General features: G+C 35.3%; 1 protein-coding gene across 1 annotated transcript in view; it reads left to right on the forward strand.

The window, feature by feature from the left end:
• Positions 1-24,199, forward strand: part of Dhc64C (dynein heavy chain, cytoplasmic) — a 275,177-nt gene that overhangs the window by 90,468 nt on the left and 160,510 nt on the right. Inside the window, exons 12-18 of the mRNA XM_089096466.1 lie at positions 919-990; positions 2,065-2,351; positions 6,052-6,319; positions 7,354-7,589; positions 13,425-13,722; positions 15,874-16,020; positions 19,384-19,606. Of these exons, the coding sequence (XP_088952592.1) occupies positions 919-990; positions 2,065-2,351; positions 6,052-6,319; positions 7,354-7,589; positions 13,425-13,722; positions 15,874-16,020; positions 19,384-19,606 (1,531 nt within the window). The remainder of the gene's footprint in view (positions 1-918; positions 991-2,064; positions 2,352-6,051; positions 6,320-7,353; positions 7,590-13,424; positions 13,723-15,873; positions 16,021-19,383; positions 19,607-24,199) is intronic.

Raw genomic sequence — 24,199 nt, forward strand, 5'->3', positions numbered from 1 at the left:
GCTTGGTAAATTATTTGATTATATTTTTATTCATTTTTGGTATAATAGAGTTCTTTTTTTTGAAAAAGCTTATTTTGTGGAAAATGTTTTTTTTTATGAATGTCTTTAAACGAGCAATAATTGTGTATATTTTAATGCATGTATATATTTTTTCTCCAAAACGGTTCAATAATTTTCTCTAAAAATCGGCACACTAACATTATCTGGCCTGAAAAACTATCTACGCTAAAATGTATTCTTATCGCGTTGTTCTTTTTTTTTTATGGCCTGGTTAGCTTGTCCCATCATCTTTATGATAATTGAATTTGTCTATGCTTTGCGTTTCTTGTTGCTCTTGCTGTACGGGGCAAATAATTTAATTTCATTGGTTATCCATTTGAATTCTATTGTATTGGATGGGGAGATTTCCCTTACATTTGTGCTATTCCCAGTTACTCCTTTGCGAACTTGTTGAATAAAACCGGAAGTACTACATATAGAATGCATAACTTTCAAAAAAGGGTAGCATCATAAAAAGGTAGTTTTTCTGATGCTGCCTAATGTGCGACTGATTAATTATTTTAAGTCTTCTTGTTAGGTTAGGTATAGGATATTCTTGCTGTAGCCTTTGACAGAAGTTAAAAATATTGAACATTCAGTGTATGAAATGTTCTTCGATTCGTCATAATTTAAAAAAATTACGTTTTTTTTGGAGGGGGGATTTGTTTACTTTTTTTTTTTTCCTTGTCTTCTTTTATTCTCATTATTGTTTCTGTTGATCGCATCATGTCAGACTTGATATGTAAATTTGCAGGTGAATTCTATGTATAGGCTTGCTAGTTTTGAATTGGTGTGTTCTCTGTTATTTTCTTGAAGATTGTATTGTTTTTTGTTTGTCGTGTGACTAAGACCTAAAATTTTTTTTTTTGTCTCTTTTAGCTAGAAGATAAGAACAATATATCAATGCTTGCTGCAGGTATATACAGAGATGTTCAGACTGTCATCAGTGAGGTAATGAAAGACGCTTTTTCTATTGATCTTAAAGCTGTCGTCTTCATTTTTCTTTTTTTTTCATATAATTAGGTATGTCACAAAAAAAGAGCTGAAAAAATCTCCCTGAACGCTGTCTTATAATACAAAAAGTGTTCATGTTACTACAACACAACTGGAGACTCTGCTAATTGTTATAGTCTTTTTTGACATTTTGACCTAAGAAATGATAAAAAACTTCAAGTATAATTTATATGACTCTCTTCTGGAATAAAAGGTGACAGTCATAAATATTTTGACCCCCCCCCCTAGAAAATAATAACTATTGAAAAGTATTCATTGATAAATGTTAATCAATTAGAATACATTTGTTGATTAAAATACTCACAATTGCCAGTGATGCTGTAAAAAACTACCGACAGATCTGGTGGTAAATATGGCATTTTCTTCAAAAAATAAAAAAAATGGAGCAGGTATTTAAAGTAGATCGCTTGGGAAAATTTTTTATAGTTGTAGGATTGGCTCTTCAAACTTGAAATAGAGGTACCGCATGTGCTGTAAAGGATGTTAAATCAACCTCTCAAAGAGCTGCTTTGGATTCTCTGCCCACCCATTATTTAAAAAGCTTCAATTACACCGAGGCAGAATCTACGAATGCGCCTATAGCATTTGCAAACTATAAGTAAATAAATTTTGGCTCGAACATTTTTTTTGTCAATTTCGATGTATATATTTCTTCGCAAAATATAGCGCAGGCTAAGTAAGCACATTCTAACAGGTTCATATAGTCAACATGTATTAATAAAGTCAAACGTTCAAAAGAATAAAGCGTACAATTTGAGCCCACAATAAGATGTACCTAACAGAAATTTGCTTAAAAGTGGGATCTCAACGCTTTTTACTCTTTTTGTAAATTAAACAAACCAAGAAAAGCTGAGGATTACGCTATTGAGAGGACGAATTAAAATAATAATGAAAAAGAAAAGAAAAAGCTAGGAATAATGACAGGACTAGGCAGGGCTGCCAGAAGGAAGTGAAACGAGTTTTAAAATGTTTAGATAATCTTTAATTTTTTACAAGTTTATTTTGTTACAGGGCATTGGGCTTGTTTGGGAATCATACAAACTTGATCCTTACGTTCAAAAGCTAGCTGACCTAGTTTTTCAATTTCATGAGAGAATTGATGACTTGCTTAATATGTCCGAACAAATTCAAGCAGATTTAAAATCTTTGGACACATGTTCATATTCAGCGCAGACATTTGGTGATATCCTTGCCAAAGTTCAGCGTGTGGTTGACGATTTGTCTTTGAGACAATACTCAAATCTTAATGCTTGGGTTGTCAAACTTGACGAAGAGATCGAAAAAAAGCTTGCTGCTAGGTATGTTTGGAATTTTATTGTACCTCATGATTGAGCTTTATTTATGTTTTGAGTAGCGAGTTTCAATATGTACCACTCGTATATCATAATTCGTATATTTTAAATAGCATAACTCCAAAAGCTGATTCAAATTGTCATTTGGAATTCTTACATTTATTGAAGTAGTGAGTCCAGTGGTGTCAACTCACAAAACTTTGGGGGTGAGGGTAATGAAAAATGAAAATTACCCCAAAAAGGTATTTTTCAAGATCTTGTGGGGAGGCACAGGCTAAAGATCTTGTGTAGTACCCCACTTTTGGGATCAAATATAATCATCTTATGCTAAGATAGCCACTGTCTGCAGACCAATCATGTGGCTCTCTATCCAGACAAGACTCATTTATTAGTACAGAGTTTGTAGTATCATATTGAATAGTAAACGACACAAATCAGTTTCTCTTACAGTCTGATATATACTCTCCAACGATTCTTTCATACTTCATTTTATTGCTTACTGCGAAGCTTTATCTTTAGTGTAGTGACTTGGCTTACAAGGTTTTGCTCGCTTATGCTTTCACGTACGAATAAACTGATTTCTATGTAAGCGGGATTATATATATATATATATATAAAAGGTAAAGAATATGGCATTGAACCTTGCAGTACCTACCGGCGGTGCTGATCTCCGTTTCTTAGCCCTTCAGGCAGGAATTGCAATGGGGGGTTGGGGGCCAACCATCCTGTGCTTTCGCACACCCTTCCTGTTTACCTTCCCCAGATTTCTCCAGGTACCCATTTAAAGCTAGGTCGACTCTGGCTGAGCTTACAGATTCGAGATTATATTCTAGAATAAAATGGAACCAGCCATTTTTGACCCGAGTTATTTTTCATGCTTGACCAACGGGAAATGTTACTTATCTTTTACTGAAATATTCTTCATTTATCTATTTAATCCACTGAGCTTCTGCCCAATCGTCCATGAAAGGATAGTCTTGGAATGTTTCGGAAAACTTTTAAGGAACATTTTGGATATTCTAGCATAGTTCATCGTGTAACTTTGCTTGTTATGTTTGGCTAAACCTCCTCATCCACCTTCTTGTTCAAAATACAGGGAAGTATTTTAGAAATTGTTATATAAGAGAGAAGAAATTCGTTCTTGTTTTTAATTTTTAAATCGAAATTAATGTTTTTCCTATAATCAAATACTAGGTGAAAAAAGCGAAGTTTCTATTGGGAAAGGGGCCCAGCTCATTCTAGAGGGGGTTGGAGATGAGGGAGGTTCTAATTATGGAACAATTTCGTTTATTCGTAGTATTGCAGGGAAGGGGTTTGATTTTAGACTCCCATCCTTCTCTGGGAGACTAAAATTACACACAATTGCAACAAATCGTAATATTCGAATATAAAAGCAATTTGGTAGGCCAAAATCTCGATTGGGCTATTAAACTGATGAATTGTGTTTGCCCGATTCCTACTTTATCAGAAGATTTTTGGAAAATAAGCTTTCTTGTTTCGAAATCAGCTAAAGAGAAAAAAAGATGGATTAGAGTTGTTGTGATGGATTATTGTCGCGGGGGAACCACTGGTGGAGTTTAGGAGACATCGTAAATTCAGTAGAAAAATATTTGAGAGGCTTTATTCTTCTTTAAATAAATACGATGAACTGTCACCATTGCGATAACAAATAACACCGAAGACTATAAAATTTAGTATCCACATTCGCCTACTTCTAACTTCGCTATCATTACCTTAGGTTTTTTTTTTTTTTTTTTTTTTTTTGTATTATTATCTCACATAAATCCCCACTTGTGTGATCCTGCCAAATTTTCGTCTGCGCACTATATGAAATTGCAAAGAAAATAAATAGTATCATGAGCTTTCAGTGAAGAGGAGGGATGGGGGCATAGGGACCCATTCTCTTTTCAATGCACGTGCCTAGTGACAATGTTTCCAAATTGATAAATTCATTCCTGAAATAGTGCACTAGATGCTTCCTGCATAAATGTCTCCAATTGTTTGGAGGTGTTGCTTCTAAACAACTTACCATATATTAATTAAAATGGGAAAAATCAGATTCAAATATAGACCAAAACGAGATAAAATAAATCTGGTATCGGTTACATAGATTTTTTTCTGATCAAGAAAAGATCATTGCCCTTTGGAAAAAATTAGCTCCCCCCATCAACAAGAAAAGTTAAGATTTAAAATTTTTTCCTGTGATTGTTTAGGCCTTTATATTGGTGACCGTAACAAACTACATAGTAAGGCTGGTCTGGTTTTTTTTCTTATGTATTTTTAGAAAACTTTTTCATATAGCAGGATTAGAGTTTCAAAAAGGTTAGGTGGTAAAATTTCGTATATTGGTTGGTGCACCAGCCAACGCTGATATCGTCAATACTAATTTTAACTAGAAAACGCATGGCGTGTGATCACGAACTACTACTCCTGTCTTATTTCAATTCAACTCTTTTCTGACTGCCTTGATTGTAAAATGAAAAGTGCCTGTAGATCCGTATTTATTCTTCTTTTTTGGCATCATGTTGCTGTAATTTCAAGTCTTCACTTTGCAAAGATAAAAAGCACGATTGGCCACATATATAGTCTTCTTGTCACGAAGTTGATGCATGGCTGTACGAAAAAATTATTGTATCTAAAAGAATTCCTTAGAAAATAGCGAATCAACTCCAACTGTTTTCGTTCAGCATACGCTGAAACCGGATTTTAGGGACATAAAAGACAGAAAGGGGTTTAATTCCCTTCTTTTGAGAACCCTTCCGGTTCTCCTGCTTTTAGTACAGTTTCACAAAGAAGATATGCAAGTATGTAAATCTGCTTAATTTGTTAGACAATCAGTAATTTGCGATATGTTCTTATATGTTAGATATTCTTGACCATGTAGGTCATTGTGTCGAGGCGAGACACATTTTTGAAGAGTGACACTCAGATCTTCCCAACTACTATGTAGATATTTACTGTTTTCATATCTCCTTCTAAATAAAACTACAAATCCTGAGAACATTTTGGTAATTTTTTCAAACGCTGAATTAGATCGGGGGGTGAATTCTAAAAATATGTCTCATACTTCACAATAAAAGGTTATTTTCAGGAAAATGAAAGTTTTGTTTCAAGACAAAGTAATTTCAAGCTATGTTTAGATATATGCGAAACAACTGAATTCATATATAATGTCATTCGTATAAACTCTTTGTAAGTTTAAACATAGATTTAATAAAGGACATTTTTAATTAAAAAAGAAGATTATCTAAAAATTTACTCGATGTTAGTTACTTCCCTCATTAATCGGAAAACTAAATAAAACTTTTTTGAACAAAAACTTTTTAATATTATGGAGTTCGATTAAATGTGAGGGTGCTTTAAATGTAAATAGAGAAGATTAATTGGGCTCACTTTTATATTGAATAAATGAATTAGTAACTAATAGATAATTTAGTAGATGAAATGGGTCTATTATTGTTCACACGATTGATAGGAATAAGAATTGAAGTAAGGAATTGTGTCATAATTGGGATTCTACTGTAGTAAAATTGGCCTCGGAATTCGATTAAATTTGGACCTTGCTCCACCATTAAGATCTATTTTTTTTTATTTGCCAGTCCAACATGCCATAAAAAGAATCAGAACTGTTAACGAAAAATATCTGAATCATTTTTAAATGAAATCGAGGGAATGTTTTTTCTAGCTATATTCTTTTTTTCCTTAGGATTCAAGCGGGTATTGAAGCATGGACATTGGCTCTTGAAGGCAAAAAAGACGATATCGATATGACTATAGATACGGAAACAAATCCTGGACCAAAACCTGGTGGCGACCCGGCAATCAATAAGTCAGTTCATGAAATACGTATCACTAATCAGACAATGTATCTCCATCCTCCTTTGGCTGAAGGAAGGTGCAAACTACTGGAGCAACTCCTTGCTTGGGAGGCAATTGTTACTTCACAGCCGCGTATTCAAAGTTCACGATTCCAGGTAAAAGTTTGTATTTTTAACGAGGGATCAATTAAGTTTATTTTCTTATTTATAGACCATTCCAAGTATTAGAATTTTTTTCTTCTATTTCTTCCCATCATGTTGAAACTTTCATAACTGTATATCCTCGCACAGATACGAGATTCTTTGCCTTAGAGGAATTCTTTAGTAAGTTAAAAAATAAATATAAAATCATATATGTTGTAATTTTGAAGAATAAAGATAGGCTTACTATCTGCTTCTCTGGGATCATGGTCTTTGAAATTGCGTTTCTGAAGGCCAACCTTTTTATAATTCATTTCCACAGAATCTTTCACGTCTAAGAAGTAGTAAGATGTTGTCGAAGACACTATAAGATATCTTCTTACATCTAATATAGACCTTCAGTTCTTTCTTGAAAGTTTCATAAACGTTATACCATAGTTTACAAGAAAAATTGGAACTCTAGAGGGTGTAAGGAATCTTGTTAGGAACTTGGATTCTTTAAAGGACTTAATGTAGGCTGTAGACCCATGCTGGAGAGTTTCATTGAACTAGGGGAGCCGTAAGTTCATAGACAGTATCTATACATATTAGCTATACCTTAGTCTATATAGTCTCGGGGGGAGGAAGGGGGTTTTTATTTCTCATACACAAAAATAAGTTAACTTTCTAGGAAAATATTTAAATTGTTTTCTTTAGACCATTCTTTGTTGAGATTCCATGCCTACTGCAAAATACTTGATTTTAATTCTATGTTCTCAAGCTAATTCAAAAGGGAGGAACTTCAAGATTGATTTTGCATCTTTAAAATTGGCACTATTTATTTCATAATAGTTTTTTTTGTTCTATACTTTAACGCTTCATTTCACTTTACTTTTCCCACGAAAGTGAACAATTGCCGTTTGTGCCGTTACCGTATATTGTTTAAATTATATCTAATGAAAGTAGACCAAAAATACAAAACGTTATTTAAATACATAAAGCTACTTTTTTGGGTAATTATGAAACTAACCTAACTATAATAGAACCTTATGTGGTATTTTTTTTTTTAGGTTGGCATTGATAACCAACAGAACCCGTCTTACCGGGACATCCTTGTCAAACTTCCAGGTGGAAAAGATATCCTTAATAGAGCATATAAAGTTATTGAAGACAAAATGAATGATGCCAACATTTATGTTGAAGAATGGTTCAGATATCAGGCTCTCTGGGATCTACAACCAGAGAAGCTTTATGGAACATTGGGAGAGGACATTTCTACTTGGATGCAGTGCCTAAGTGATATAAAGTAAGCTTAATTACGTCTGCTATAGATAAAAGCATTTCTTGCAAATCTTTATTCACAAGATTTTCAATATTTTAAGTATACTGATGTAAATATTTAAGAACTAGATGCTGATTTAAATTTTAAGAATAATCTAAAATTTAGCTCATTCCACAAGCTAGATGGCCTCCAAACTCGATCTGTCGGGCTTGGGAGAGATTTTCACGATAAAACCTGACCCTTCCCCCCTCGAGTCAACTTTCCGCCCAACCCTGTCACACAGTTTAAACTAATAAAATATACATGTACTTTCTTCTCACTCGCTTTTTCTCCGGTTCTTCTCTTCTTTATTTACGCCCGAAGCGGTGGCCCGCCCGGTAGTCGTAGCTCTAGCTTTAGGACCTCTACCGTTCATAGCTGCAGGGTTAGGACCTCTATCTGGTCATAGGATAGCTGGGCAATGGGAGCAGATCCGTTGTTTAGACTTGGTCTAGCTCTTCCCAAATAAGATCTAGGAGTCTCACTTCCTCCTTGGATGGGAACAGCTCCAGGAAATAAATCTCTTCCTCACAGTCTATGAAGAGGTCTTGTAGGGCATTCTTTGAAACAGAAAAAGAAGAGACTGCTAGGAAGGGGAGACAGGGTGTTTGACGCCGAATGCATTTTGGACTAAATCTGCCACTATTGGAGCTTTTCTGGGCGTGGTGGAGAATGAACATACGAAATATGTGGGGAACTGGAGGTTGTTTTTCTAGCTTAAGGGGCAAAAGAAAGTGTTTTGGTAGTTACGTCGACCTGTTGATATGAATAAGGCAAAGGAGCAGGGTGTGGAAAGAGAAAATCGCCTCTAGGCAACAATAACATGGGGAGATGGGTCTACGAGCGAGAGCCCAGGACAAAGGAACTAGGAAAGGCAGACCCTCTTGAACAACAATAACAGGTCAGGTGGCACCTGATAAGAGACCCAGGATTAAGGGGGTAACTGTGAAGGTTCTGGTACATGGAACAGTACCAGGTTTCTTAGGATTTGGCTCCAGCTGTTTTTTTATCTTCCATTAATGGAAATAGGTCCAAACCTTAAACGAGAATAGAAGTCTGCCCTGGAAATATGGTATAGAATTAGGAATCGTAGGCTCTACCGACAGCTTAGGGTCTTCGCTGGGAGTTGGGGGTAAATTATAATGAGTAGGTCAAGCCTAACGTTGATAGTTGGGGATTCCCATTTGGGGAATAGTTGTCGGGTTAGGGACGGGGAGGGCTAAGAAACGTGACAATGGAGGCTGTTGATGGGCCAAGACTAGGTGCCGGAGCGACAATATTTATGTGTCTCAGCTTAATGGGGAGCAGTTACATACACTAGTTGAGACGGAGAGTAAAGTAAAACGGTACAAGTTATAGATGCGAGGGAAAAGGTATCAGCGGCTCATGGAGAGAGGGCTCGTCCATGGAGTACAGTTTAAGAAGGTTACGCCCTTAGAAAGTCGTCCATAATTGGCCCTTACAGAGCAGAAACAGTTGCTTGTTGAGGGGCGTGACTTGCTAAAGAACCAATCTCATGCTTTTCTGCCAGATCTATACTATCCAAGACGGGCTCATTCTCATCATCCTCCAGCGTTTGTAATCAGAAGATGGGGAGTTTGACTGGTTTTTGCTGCAGATTTATTGCACGAATCCTGGCTTGATTCAGTTTTATGAGTAAGTTGACAGGACATACCTCCATCTGGTCCAACTCAACATATAATTGACATCGCTCAACTTCTCTAGTGACGGGTGGGGTTCTTTTCCCCTAACCTCCCCACCCCCTACCTTTTTTTTCATTCTGGTAGAGGAATGAGGGTCTCTTCTACCCTTTTAAGCTCACGCCGACAGACTCCATCCATCATATACCCATGCTCTGTTATACTCAAACTCGAGTTAAACTTCCTCTTTGCAGCTTTTTTTAACCTCTTAGAGCTCCCTAATTTGTTGCATGAATAATTAAATCATCCTCAAACAGGCGCCGGGTTTGAACATCAAATGTCTCATACTGAAGGCTGGATGTTCAAGCCAGATGCTCCATTTTTAGAACTGGAGGGTTTACCCCTTATTCTCTAGAAGTTGATCGTGAAGGATGGCATTACCTGTAAAACCACTAGTACACGGAATTGGCACAGTAGGTACTTCATTTCTAAGATCTGGCAGTTAGTCTCTCAATCTCAAATTGAAGAGTAAGGGAGTGTACGAACCAGAAGTGCATTTGCTCATCGGATTTGCATGCTTCAAGGGCTGGTGCCTCTCAATCTCTTGAACTCGATTGTTTGGGATAATACAAATCGAAGGATCACTTGCATTCTAGATTTGTATTTTAGGTGCTTCATATCCAAAACCGGATAGCTACCGTTGTGATGGGAGGGCTTTTCCAAGAAGTTTGTTCATATAGACATAATCTGCTTTCTTAATCGATTCCATTTGGTTTATGACATGGGTTTGTTATAATTTGTTTTTTTAATTTGCGAATGTTTGATCTTAAAATCAAAACTTGAGTGTGGATTGCAACCCCTCCGGCCAGTTGGTCGCTGCAAACATAGAAGGGTATTGTTATTGCTGTCAACGGGGATAATCTCATCAACTCAGAAGAACTGTTAATCAACTTGTCAATAATATGTATTAATTACCAAAGAAAATGATTTTATGCAATTTTTCAAATATTTGGTGCTAGACATTTCACTGAGTGATTAGTAAAAATCTCTTTTAAATCCTCTAATCAATCAATAAAAGCGGTAAGATTCCACCCTTTGGATCTCATGCTGAAGAACTTGGAGCTCTTGACATGAGTTTTCTTTTATTTTAGTACTTTAACGACTGAAAGTCATACCCTCAGTTTTCATATATTTGGTACTAAACAGTTTGAGAAAAGACATTGATTAGCTAAATATGTTGTTAAAATCATCGCAGAAGATAGCTATTATACATCAAGAATAAAAGTGGACCTAATACAAAGCCCTGTGAGACATAAACATCTTCAGGGTCATCCGTACCTGACAGGTAACCACCAACATCCACCACGATCTGACGACCACAAAAATATTGTTTTATTATTTCTAGTAACCTCCCTCGTAAACCTGCTTTGTTCATTTTATTGATAGGAATGTTTTGGTTAAGAGTCAAATGCTTGTTCAATATTAAACAAGACAGTGGGTGCATGGTATTATTATCTAAGTAATCTATTAATTCCAATAAAACAAAATCCAAACTGACATTTGATAAAGAAGTTTATTCTATCTAAGGAGGGAAAAATTCTTCCTTTTAAAATTTTCCACATGACGTTCTACGATTAACACTAGGGTGATAGTTATTAAATAGTTCGTGGTAACGAACTGTAATTAAGGAGCAACTTGGCTCAATGGTAACCGAAACTCTAAGAAACGGAATTGTGATTCCAATGGATACACCAAAATAATTTTCTGAGAAAATTTACCTTATTTTCGAAAAAAGGAGGAAACAACTCCTAAAAGTCATAGAATCTCAATGAAAATCTCACCACAAGATTCAGTGTATCAGAGAATCCTACTGTAGAGGTTTCAAGCCTGTATCTGCAAAAATGAGGAATTCTGTATTTTTTGCCAGAAGAAAGATTACGGATGCGTGTTCATTTTTTTTTTTTTTTTTTTTTTTTTTCCATGGTTGATCTTATCGACCTAGGGGTCCTAGAATATAGAGAAAGGGCTCATTCGAATGGGAATTAAAAGTTCCAGTGCCCTTTTTAAGTGACCAAAAACATTGGAGGACAACTAGGCCCTCTCTCACGCTGTTTTTGTTTCCAAAGTCACCTGATAAAAATTTTGAGATAGCCATTTCGTTCAGCATGGTCGAAAAACATAATAGCTATGTCTTTGGAGACTACTGAATCCCCCAGAGTCCCCGGAGAGAAGTGCTGCAAGTTATGAACTTTGCCCATTGTTTACATATAGTGTTGGTTACTGGAAAATATACAAACGTTTTCTGTGGGGATTTTTTCTGGTGGGGGTAATCGGGGAGCAGTTTATCTTTCCATGAGGGAAGGGAATTTTCCATAAAGGGGCGCCGGATTTCCTAGCATTATTTAAAAAACGATCTGATATTAAATAAAAAAAAAGTTTTTTCAACTGAAAGTAAGAGCAACATTAAAACTTAAAACGAACATAAATTAATAAGTATATGAGGGAGTTTGCCCCTGTCAATACCTCGCTCTTTACGCTAAAGTTATTTTTAGTACTTTCAAAAGAGCTATTTATTCCAATTAAACGTCCTTTATGATTCAGGGGCTATTCTTGCAGAACTGGAACAAAATTCGGACTTTAGCGTAAAGAGCGAGGTATTGACGGTCAGGCGGTCACAAGCAAATTATATCACCTTACAACAAAACGCTCCCTGTAATAATACACAAAGACTATAGGACTGGTTTATTTTACATATATATAAAAAATACTATGCAGCTAATATTAGAAAGGCCTAAAGGACTCGTTTGCAGAAAGTGGCAAGTCTTCTCTGCTCTATATATGCTGTAACCCTAGTTTTAGATTATCCTTCTTACCATCTAAATACGTTTCACACATAAATAACAATTATTCTACTTAAAGAAACACATCATTGCTGTTCTTTCGCGGCGAAAAATCTCCTCGGTGCAACCTTGAAGGTTGCTAATTTCCCCGAATTTTTAATTTCCATTGGAGTTCTATCAAAAACAGAAGGGACGAAATTTCTAATCACAAAAGAAGATCTTGTCATATTTCGAAATGGGTGTACCAGGTTTGAGGCTCCTCGTGCATTATAACTATGAAGATCTCTATTAAAGGATAACAATTTTGTTTTAAGAAAAAGGAGGTAGATTACAAATTTAAATGTGAAAAATACTAACTTGATTATCTTCAGTCTTTGAAATATAGAGACGTTTATAGAGACAAACCTCTGAATTTAAATTTACTAATATTATGAGCAATCAAAGTTTTAGGGGACAGTTGCAATATCTCCGGGAAACATTATTAGATAAAAGAGGCAAGCTATCTGTTGCCCAAAATCTGATATTTGTCTCTACAAATACCAGATTATCCAAATACAGCAGATTTCACTAGATTGGTATGCCAAAACCGAAAACCGCCTAAGTATTAAGGTGATCCACTAAAGTTCAATCCTGAAACCCGCAAAGCAAACTCGAGTCAAATCGAAGGAATTAATATGGCAATGCTCTCATTTATAAGAGTCAAATCGAAGAAATCAATATGGCAATCCTCTCATTTACAAAACCATTTTTGCCAAACTGAAAATAACCCCACCCTAGTTTTAGATCTATTAATATTAAAAATATAGAAAATAGAAAAATAGTGTGTTTCAAAACTTGATACGTAATTAAATTTACTGACCCTACAAATTCACTTAAATCCTTCCTGGCCTTGCCAAAAAGTATAATAAGCAAAATAACTTGTAGGTAGCCTTAGACGTAATACAATGAGCCTTTTACCTTAACGTCTGTCTGTTTTTAAATTGAATAAATAGCAGAACTATTTAAGCTGGAGCTTTCGTCCAGATCAACCAGATTAAGGCCAGATCATTGGATATTAGACCGGTTTATTATAATTTTATGTAAATTAGCCCTGAAATATGTAGAGATTTGCTTCCGAATGTCAGAAATACTTGCAAGCTTGATCTCTAAGGACTGCGTTTCTCACCTGAATGAGAAACATCATTTGTCGATCTCATTAAAATTTGTTCTATCACTGCAGCACACACCGTAAGTTTTGTGTGATTCGTCCGCTTATAAGCTGTGGACTAATTTTGTCGCACGACAGTAATATGCTATTTGTATCGCTAAAGGCTAATTTCATGAACTTCTATTTCTTCCAGAAAATCGCGTGCTACATTTGACACAACGGAGACCCGAAAGGATCTGGGACCTATCATTATCGATTATGCCAAAGTACAGAGCAAGGTCACTTTGAAATATGACTCATTACACAAAGAAACTCTTGGGAAATTTGGATCATTGTTGGGAACTGAAATGTCTCAGTTCCATACTTCCGTGAGCAAATCCCGCACGGATTTGGAAGAACAGAGTCTTGAGGCTTCATCGACTGCTGATGCTGTTGTTTTGATCACGTATGTTCAGTCTTTGAAGAGGAAGATGAAAAATTGGGAGAAACAGGTAAGATATTTTCTATATCAAATGGTTTAACTGTTTGATGGCTTTGCATTAACACTTCAGTTTTATTTGATTCATCTTTAATTAAGATTTTTTAAGTTATATCTGCATAAGTAGTCTAAAAATATGATCACTAACAATAGCTGAAGACCACCATATAAACGATCTGGTACCCAGGCATTTCTAATGAGGAGTTGCATAAACTTTAATACGTCCAAAAAATGTTTCCCTGTGAATATCTTCTGAAGGGGGCTCTCGACGATAAATACAATCTCTTACTAAAAACTGCCTGGTTAGAAACCCTAGAGGGTAGAAAAAAAAATGTCCATTTGAAAATGCAACAAACGACCCTCACACTGAAAATATTTCCTCTAAAAGACTCTCCCCTCAGAATTATTTGTCCTGTAGTGATCCTCAATATGTTTTGTCTCCCCCCCCCTTCCCAAATCCATTGCCTTACCCCAAAGTTTATAGAAAAAAAATCCCTGTGCAACGGAACCATTACCATAGTTTTCTCATTTTTTCCCTCCCTGATTCCTCGGTTTTTTTCCTTAATACTGGTTCTTCCTTTTCACCATTTGCATGTCTTTTGACGCTTCACTCTCGTTGATTATAGAATTTCCGAAATTTTCTTAAGAAGTCCCTGTATTCTAACCTATATATGTTTTTTAATTTTTTTATTAGATAATGTTCGCGGCTAGATTTCGAAAAAGTTACTGTTAAAAAGGATCTAGGAGAGCAAATAAAGATGCAATGTTGGTAGTCTAAGCTTTCCACCCACCTTTACTTTTTCAGAAAAAAAAAATTGGACCATCCAATTCTGCGTGTAAATCGCGTCAAAAATTCTTTTGATTTACCATAAAGTTAGAGGCATGTTGTCAATCGAATAATGGGTTTCTGTTAGTTCCGAAACGCATTTAGATATAATTGTTAAATACAACATTTGGAGAAAAAAAAAATTTTTATTTTCAAGTAAAACAAAAGCAGTTGAAAATTGACCCAGATTTTATTCAAAGCGTGATTTTATCTCTTTTAATTTGAAATTGTCAGACTCTGTGTAACCTAAAAGCCTTGCAACTTGGGGAAAATCTGTGTAATTTTGTTTAATCTACTGTACAATTTCTAATTTTTGTAATAAGTTTTCTAGTTTTCTAGTTTTGTTCCTTTTTTGTATGCCTTTAGGGTGTTCTTTGGATCCCTTTTTTTATGGACTTGTTGTCTGAAATATTTACCGATTTAGCTACAAAAGTTTAACTTTGGCTGTAAAAAAAATTTTGGGGAACATATATTTGTATATATTGAATATTTTACTGAAGCATATTTATATGGGAATGCATTTGTTGATCATTTACATTATTAAAAAGCTATTGACATATGGTCGCGTCTTTGTTTGTTGTTCTTATAATAGGAGTCCCTGAGTAAAACTTAATGGCAAAATGATATCTTCCCTATATCTTGGCTTTCGTTTTGTAAGGTAAGCCTACTGATGTACGATCACCTCTGCTGTTTGGGCACCATTAAACGTTGACTTGAACAAGTCAAATCTTTCCCTGGGGCGATTTGGGGCATTGAATGGCGTTGATATCCTTCCAGTATGGACATCATTTTCAGTAGATTTGTGACTAGATTTGGAACAACTTAGTTAATTTTACGTTCTGTTTGATACTTTCTAATACCATTCTGTTTGACTAGTCCTCATCGTAAGTCCCTTGGTCAGTTTAGTATGTTTCATGCTAACAAATAATTCCGAGCCGAAAATTTCAGTTATATTTACTATCGTAAAAGTCACACACATTAAAAAAAACGTGGAAGAGCTGAAAAAGGTCTATTTTTAATTAGTTTTACAGTTACATAAAAAAAGCATTTATGTATCTGTAGACAGAAGAAAAAAGAAGCTTGGTTATTGTTTTTTTAACAAACCTAGTATAGATTTATGTAAACAAATTAAATTAAAAAGTTTGTATTTATCTTTAGATTATAATTGTTTTATTGGAATAAGGTAGATGAAAACAAACCTAAACTAAATTGAATTCCAAAGAATCACTCACTATTCCAACTCTATTTCAAGTTTCTTTATCCAGCGTTACATATTCATATAATTTTATTCAGAAAAGGTTTTGCGCCATTTTTTGTACCCTATGATTAATCTTACAGGTGGAAGTATTCAAAGAGGGCCAGCGTATCTTGGAAAGACAACGGTTCCAATTCCCTAACCAATGGCTGCACGTAGACAATATTGAAGGTGAATGGAGTGCATTCAGTGATATCATGAAACGGAAAGACAATTCCATTCAATCTCAGGTAAATATTTATAAAACTATTGATATTATTCATTTACTAAGATGCTCGAAAATAATATTTAAGCTGGCCTAGTAGCCTAGCATGCACGGATTATGTTTGCAGAGAATGCACACACAATACTTCACTGATACTTTTTTTTACACTGTATTTATAAACTTGTTCAAATACACAGTTATCCTATATAATTCATATCTTAGTTCCCAAACCAAAGAACACATCTCATGTTATTATTACTTTTAAAATAAAAGTAAAAATAAGGTGTCATCTTTTGAAAAACGACTATCAAAGAATGAAGAAAAGAAAATTGACCTCTACAACCGTGACCGGGAAAAAACCCTTTAAAGTGTTCTCGTGAGCACGATCCACTGTTTTTTTTTCAATCGAATGAGATATGTAGAGATCATTTCACATTGACACTAAATTATTTTTTTTCTAGTAATTAGGAATAAAAGATCAATAAATCTTTCCATTGATCATAAAGATATTTATGACCACAAATATGTTAGATATTTATGGTCAAAAATGATAATATATAAAAAAAAAATCGAAAAGTATTTTGTCCGGACAGGAAATGTAAATCAATAGGTTTCATCCATAGAAAAGGAGACATCGGTGATGCACAGCATGAACTAGCTTTTTTGTGTTTTGAGAAGGGGGCTGAAAACCTCGGGCAAGGTGTTTTTAACCGTATGGTAATTTAATGGTGTTCTTTTCATATCGATCCAACGCCATTTTGAGGCGAAATACGGAAATAATATCCAAAAAAGTGTTTTTTTTTTTTGGAAAATTGCATCTTACTTTAATACTATCAACACGAATTCACAAAAAGCAATCAAGTATTGGCAATAGGTTTCGAATGATTCATTAATCAGCTCACTAGTTCTACGATTTTCCGATGTCATGCTAGTGGTAGAGGGAAAATATGGGATGCATCCTTGTCCTCCAAGGTAAAATGTGAATTTTTTTCAATGTTTAATTGAGTCTGAAAACCTCTAGTCAAGGGTTTTCAACATGATGGTATCTACTGTATACTTTTTATTGATTTGTCACATTTCGCTAGGGCTTTGAAACTATTTGTCAAAATTATCTTCTTTTTATGCGTTATTACTTTTTGCTTTTAAGTTTAACAGGAACAATTATTGCCATTCTTGAATCTTTGTCAAAAGATATTTTAATGGTTTGTTCATCAAAGGCTATGGTATGTTCTTTACAGTGTTGCAGCTATTGCTGCAACCATAATATGTCAAAATTGTATGAATATATCCAATGTAGATTCATGTTTTCAGTCTCAATAAACTGTTTTGTGGTTTTAGTAGTAAATTATGACAAACGACCTTTTGACGAAAAAAAGGCAAAACTATTATCCACAAATTATTTGAAGGCGATGTTGTAGCCTACCTTGAAGAATCGTACTGTCTCTTCCATTATAAACAATTTTGGTTTTTGTGGCCAAACTGTTTAGAATTGATTGGGTGGTCTTACCATAATTTGCGGAGCTTTTATGAGATTTTCGAATAAGCGACAGAAAACTAAAGGCCGACACCTACTTTCCGGAAATCTTATCCTGTTTTTGCCTAAAGTATTATCTTTAGACTTAATGAAACGTACATAGTTAGAAATTGTAAATTTTATTTTTCAATTAAACGGAGCAGTTTCATATATATATATATATATATATATATATATATATATATATATATATATATATATATATATATATATATATATATATATATATATATATATATATATATATATATATATATATGATGTTTATGATATTTTTTTATGAGTTTATAGTTAGATAGATTGAGATGATGAAATAGTGTACGTCGCTTATCATATTTTTGCATATTATCTTTAGACTTATACTACATAATTAGATTGTATTTATTTTTATAGAGAGTATATATATATATATATATATATATATATATATATATATATATATATATATATATATATATATATATATATATATATATTATATCCCTGTGGTGCTACCTCTTTTGATTGAAAACCTTGTCGACACAGATGGCATATTATTTAGGATGCAGGTAATCTGAATAGACAGTGCTTTGCTTAACAATTGGTAAAAGATCAGGTTTTTCTTTATTTTAAACTAGCCTCTCGTCAGATTTTCTAATTGTTGACGCATTTAAGATCCTCTATTAATTAACCAAAACATCAAAGAAGTATCATTTTAGTATTTTGTGCACTTTTGTCGGCTTTGGGAAGGACAGCCGACGTTGAGGCTCGCAAAATGATTTTGAAGGCATCTTAAACAAATGGCCTTAAAACAAATGTCCTTTTTGCAAATTTTATTTTGTCCGTAGTTTAACAGGTTACGCTTGCCAGGGAATATATTTCGATTTTTATAAATTTAGAATTTTTAACTCCTTCACTATTTGTTCGGGCCCAATATCGCGAGTTATTCTTTAGGGAGTATATATGCACTAGTATTAACCGAATCTTTAAGATGTTAGTTGGGTTTCTTACTCAAGGAATTCGACAAATCTCAGAATAGTAAACATAGCTCAGTGTATATAGTTCAGTAACAAACATAGCTCAATATTCTGATGTGTATTATTTTATCCTGACTTCTTGAAAAGTCGGAAACCCGATGACTTAGTTACAATGCAAAATAATATTCATGCATAGAAAAACTTCTGACTGGAACAGAGAGAGAAAGAGAATAGAGAAATTCAAACTTTTGAAAGAATTTTTTGTATGATCTTCTTTTGCAATATTTTTTATAATATAGTTCAAATTAAAGCTGAAATAAAAGGTATCCATATTTTTGAACTCAATATTGTAAAAAAAAAAAATATTTGAGGATTTGACGAACAGATCATGCTTCTTGTTTTTTATATACTTTTTTTTTAGGATCAGATACTTAAACAGGAATGGCCTTTGGAGCTTATTCCTTTAGTGTATTAAAACGACCAAACGCTCGAGTCTGGTTTCATCTTTTTCTTTTTAGTGCAAGTTTCTGCTTATTTGTTTTCCTTATTTGTCTATGTATAGCTTTATGATTTGTTTTGTATTTTCTGTGCCGATAGAAATCGGTAGAATTGCTCTTTGCACCTGTTACATTGGTATGTGAAAGCCTGAGTCAAGTCAAGTCTGGCTTTTGAGGAATTGTTTTCAGAAAAGAGCTTGCCATAAAGGATGCTAATTTCGTGTCTAAGCACACATTGCGTCACATATTATGGTTAAGAATCGTAGTTTTTCTCCTTTTTTTCTCTCTCTTTCAATGTGATGTGATGTTAATCTACTGGATGTTTCGGTGTTGCTTTGTTGCTCATCCTCCCAATTGATCGACCAAATACCTTTTCGCCTATTAATTTATTTCTTCTTAAGGTATTGCAATTGCAACAGAAGATAATTGCTGAGGACAAAGCAGTCGAAACAAGGACGAAGGATTATCTTCAAGAGTGGGAATCTAATAGACCAATAGAAGGATCAATGCGTCCCCATGATGCTTTGCAGAAGTTACAACTTTTAGAGGCCAAAAGTCAACGTCTTGTTGAAGAGAGAGATCGTGTTGGAAAGGCGAAGGAGGCACTGGAGCTTCAAGACACTGGTATGCTCCTCTTTAGTTACCTTTACATGGCAATTTGCTCTATTAAGTAACTTTGAGAAGTCAAATATTCGGCCACATTTTGTCTTAGCTGACCTTCTATACCAATCATTTCAAGTGGGTCATGCATAATTTAAGTATCGTTAATTACCAGTGCATTCCTGCCTTTGCTTGAACAAAAATATTTAAGTCAACTTATATATTGGCAGTGCTTCTTGTCTTTAAAGGCTTTTTTTTAATATAATCCTTCTACTGAGTTTTCTTCTGGATATCCTTTTTCCATATACGTTTAATCTAATAGACAAACTGCTATAGTTTCCATCTGAATGTTATTTTTGTTTGCTTCTTATAAAATATTGTTTTAAGTTGTTTCACTATGTTTTTGCTCCAAAATAGATTTATTATTACTCTTAATAGGGGATATATTCTCATTTATATCATGGCTAGAATATAACCTGTCGGTGACCAGCTACTGACTTTTTTTTTTTTTTTTTTTTTTTTTTTTTTTTTTTTTTTTAAGTTTGAAAGTTCTTGAACATTAGATAATTGATACTGTAAAGCAATCTAATATATACTTTTAATCTATTGGTTATAACAACCCAATTATCAAATATTCATCCCTTTTTTAAGTGAGAAAATATCAATCTATGTCTTTTTGGTATTCGTTTAATCAAATAGCTTTCGTAGCAAACAAGACTGAACGCTAAATTATGCTATTTTTACATTCATTTAAGAAATTATGCAAGTTATTCTATGTTTACATTCATTTAAGAAAAAAAAATATCACTTATTTAATGCACTAACAAAATATGGTAGGAAGGAATTTGCAAATCTGTTCGTTCGGCACTTGACGGGTTGTAGTCTGTTCTGATGCCTGGTGTGTTTGGGGGTCGGTGCGGTTGGAGGAAGAATTGAGCAATGTTTCTCGTTTGACATGAGTGATTTCCCAAATCTCATTATCAAATCATGTCTTCGGACCAACAAAGTGAGCAAGCTCATAATCCGAAGGGCATGCTCGTAACTCTCATACCTGGGTCCAAGAATTATTTTAGTAGCACGTTTTTGAGCGTCTTCTAGTTCCTCTGACATGTACGCAGTGTTTTGTGCTTGGGGACCCCAGACAGGACAAGAATATTCAAGGATTGGCCTCATGTATGTCGTATAAGCCAGTAAGAGCTGACGATCTGAGAAACCCAGCCTTCGCATACTCGTTAGACTTTGGATTGAGTAGTGTCCTATGCGCACGATATTGTCTACGTGCAGTTTAAACGAGCAATCGCTTGTAAAAATCACGCCTAGTATTGTCGCGGACGAAACAGTTGGAAAGGGAACATCTGGTATTGTAATATCTCGTTTGAACGGGTTGAAGCGTAGAACTTTGGATTTCTGCTCTTTCAGTTGCAGGCTATTAGATTTACACTGGTTAACGAAGTCCGAAAAAAGTGTTGGTTCGAACTGCTGTTTTGCTACTGCGTTTTCTACTATGTATTTGAGAAGCGAAGACAAGTCGTCAACGAACTTGAAACGCTCCTCAAATTCTGCAAGGATTTTATTGATGACTGCAAGGAATAAAAGGGCAGCTAGTTTCGTTCCTTGAGGACAGCCACAAGTTCGGTCCACTCAGATCGGATATCATCGGCAAATAACGGATATACCGATTGCCGTCGCCCTCGCAGAAAATATCACTAATAGCAGCAATTTTTTCCAGCTCCCATCTCTTTTAGATTTGTCAGTGCAATGAGGTGCTCTATAAGGTCAAATGCTTTCCTGTAGTCTGCCAAAAGTAAATCAATAACACTACTTGGGCTGTCCAGCCACTAAACTATCAAATAGTACATCTGCACTAGGTATATTGTCGTGCTACTGCCTCATATACAGCCATATTGGTAAGTGTCTATTGAGGGTGCAATCTGCTGTAATAGGGCATGGTGGATAAAACTTCGGCCACTTTAACCAAGTTCGGAGTTATGGATATAGGTCTCAGCTGGTTGAAGGACTGGGATGCCTTTACTTTCGGAAGGACCCGCACATAGGCAGCTTTCCACAGTTTTGGGAATGATTGTTCTCAGAAACACTGATTTATGATTGATGTCATGGGTTTGGCTAGAAAAGGTGAGTACTCTTTCAGTAGCTTCACAGGGAGTTCACCTGGGTATGTGGCACAGTTGTTACGTAGTCGTTCAATTTCACGGAAGACTGATATTTCGGACACTTCAACAATATCATCGGCACTACAACTATTGATGATATTGCTCATCTGTTCGTCATTTATGGTGGGTTAAGAAGTGCAAATTTGTGTAAAAAACTCGTTAACATCTGAGGCTCTGATTAAACTCTCGTCTATGCTGCTGATTCGTACTTCAGTCCCCTTCTGTTTCCCAGTAAGCCTTTTACTGCGTCGTGCCACTTGTGGGAATCTGACTTGAGGAGTGGAGCTACTTTTTCCGGTACACACCTTTTCCTAAATACGCGGAGGGCTGAAACGACTTTTTCTCTCAACTTGTTCCCTCCAATACTTCTCCTACAGCATGGAGATTGCATCGTTTTTTGATCATTATTTTGAGCTCTGAGTTTAGCCAAGGCTTTTCTGTTTCACAGACCAAGCGCATTTTGACAGGAAAGAATTCGCTGTATTTTTGTTGCAGAGTCAAATATAGTGCCCCGACCTTTTCATCGATGTTAGTTATAGCACAGATTGTGGCAAAATCGAAGTTCGCAATTCATCTGCCAAAGGCTTGGATGGAGCTTTTACTCAGTGGTCTGTACAGTATTCTAGTCTTTTGGTTTAGGCATACGGTTTCTGTTCTTCGACTTCCAGCATAAAATGTTGTGATCAGATTTTGAAAGTGGTCCTAAGGAAAATGGCGGTTCATAGTACGCTTCGAGATTTGTCAGTATGAGGTCCAGTATGCTTTCACTTTCATGAGTGGGAACATCGACAACTTGTTTAAGGTCCAACACACGTAAAATCCATTTTTTCTCGGTTAAGTTGAAGTCTCCTGCTATGATAACTGCTGGATTGTTGTACTGTTTTCGAAAACTGTCAACTTGACATTGCAGATACGTCACTAATTCTCGCCTATTATGCGCACCTTCTGGATTGTATATCGCTGCTATTATGATGCATGAGTAAGTCCTTGGTAGCCCCTTCGGCTTGCACCAGAGCCAGATTGTCTCGTGGCACGAATCTGAGGGGATACCAAGTTGTTTGCATGGTAAGTCCTCGCGGCAATAGATTCCTATGCCACCTTCACGTCGGTTGCCCTCTCTATTTCGTCTGGTATTAAAAAAAGTTCAGATATCCTTTGATTGCACCTGTTTCGGTTGTCACGTCCCAACATTCAGTAACTACTAGTAATGGTACTAAGTTTTATGTGCAAACAAGTTCAAATTCATCAACCTTTTTGGTTAGAGACCGGGCGTTGCAAAGAATCAGGTTTGGAAGATTTGTCTTGGCATTCAGCTTTACAGGTTTTAGTACGGGAGGGGAACTATTCGAGGGGAGGTGGTCCACAGGATTATCAGGAGAGTAAGGTCTCAGGGTTGGCATAGGTGCTGAATACTCTGTAGTTACTACACATAGTCAAGTATTAGTTATTTCTTGGCCTTTTGATTCTGTTATTGTTCTGAACTATGGATATCACCGGTATACAGTGGTAACCACCATGAAGTACACAGCGCTCTCTACGTGCTTGGACTCTCCTGCCTGCACGTTTCCCACGCCGTTTTCCACTCCGCTTTGCTTTAGATTTGCGCTGAACGGGCGTGACATCTTCGCTAGGTTTGTATAGTTGGTATGCCATTAAATTTTCGAAGATAGATGACGCTAGCGGTCCAGAACTGAAACGCTTGCTTTTCAGAAAGCTTTTCGGGCTAGCGTCGGCTTCTTTTGCTGTCAATTTTTATAAATAAATGTAGCACTATAGTCACTGCATAAATGGTTGAAACGATCTTCACTCAGGATGAGCTACATCTCCAACACAAACAAGCTAAACTAAAGTAGCATGGTATGCATAGCTTCAACGGCGCAACGCTATCTACATTTTATGACTTTAACTCTACAAACGTTATCGTTTTATGATAAGATTGCAAAAACAATTTTGTTCAGATGGAAATAAAGATTGGAGATCTATGTCAAAAATAGTCGTAATTATTCTTCATATAAGGGGATAGGAGGTTACCCACCTCTACTCTCTGTTCTTTGCGTAAAAATTTTAGTTTCAATTTGTTTTGTTTTTGTTTTTTTAAGCAAAGACTAAAACAAAAAAGAAGAAAAAACTAGAATCGGGTTTCACAAGGCTAACGAAAATACTGAATGAAACAAAATGAATATTTTGGAAGAACAACCGCTTCCCTTCTTCAGCGTTATGAGAGAAAGCTTACATTTTATGAGCGAAAACGTGGAAGATACAAGCCGATAAAATAAAAAACAAAAACAGTGTAGAGATCAAATTGAAAGTAAACCGAAAGTGGAAGTTTTTAAAACAACCTAACAACGCGGACAGAATAAAGCAACAACAGATAACATTAAGATTAACAGAATTAAAAACATTTTTATTCTAAAACATTTAATTTGTTTTCTCAAAACCTCAAGAA

Source organism: Artemia sp. Qi Xiang Cuo, chromosome 11, assembly GCF_049724085.1.
Source record: "Artemia sp. Qi Xiang Cuo chromosome 11, ASM4972408v1, whole genome shotgun sequence".
NCBI classification, from domain to species: domain Eukaryota; kingdom Metazoa; phylum Arthropoda; class Branchiopoda; order Anostraca; family Artemiidae; genus Artemia; species Artemia sp. Qi Xiang Cuo.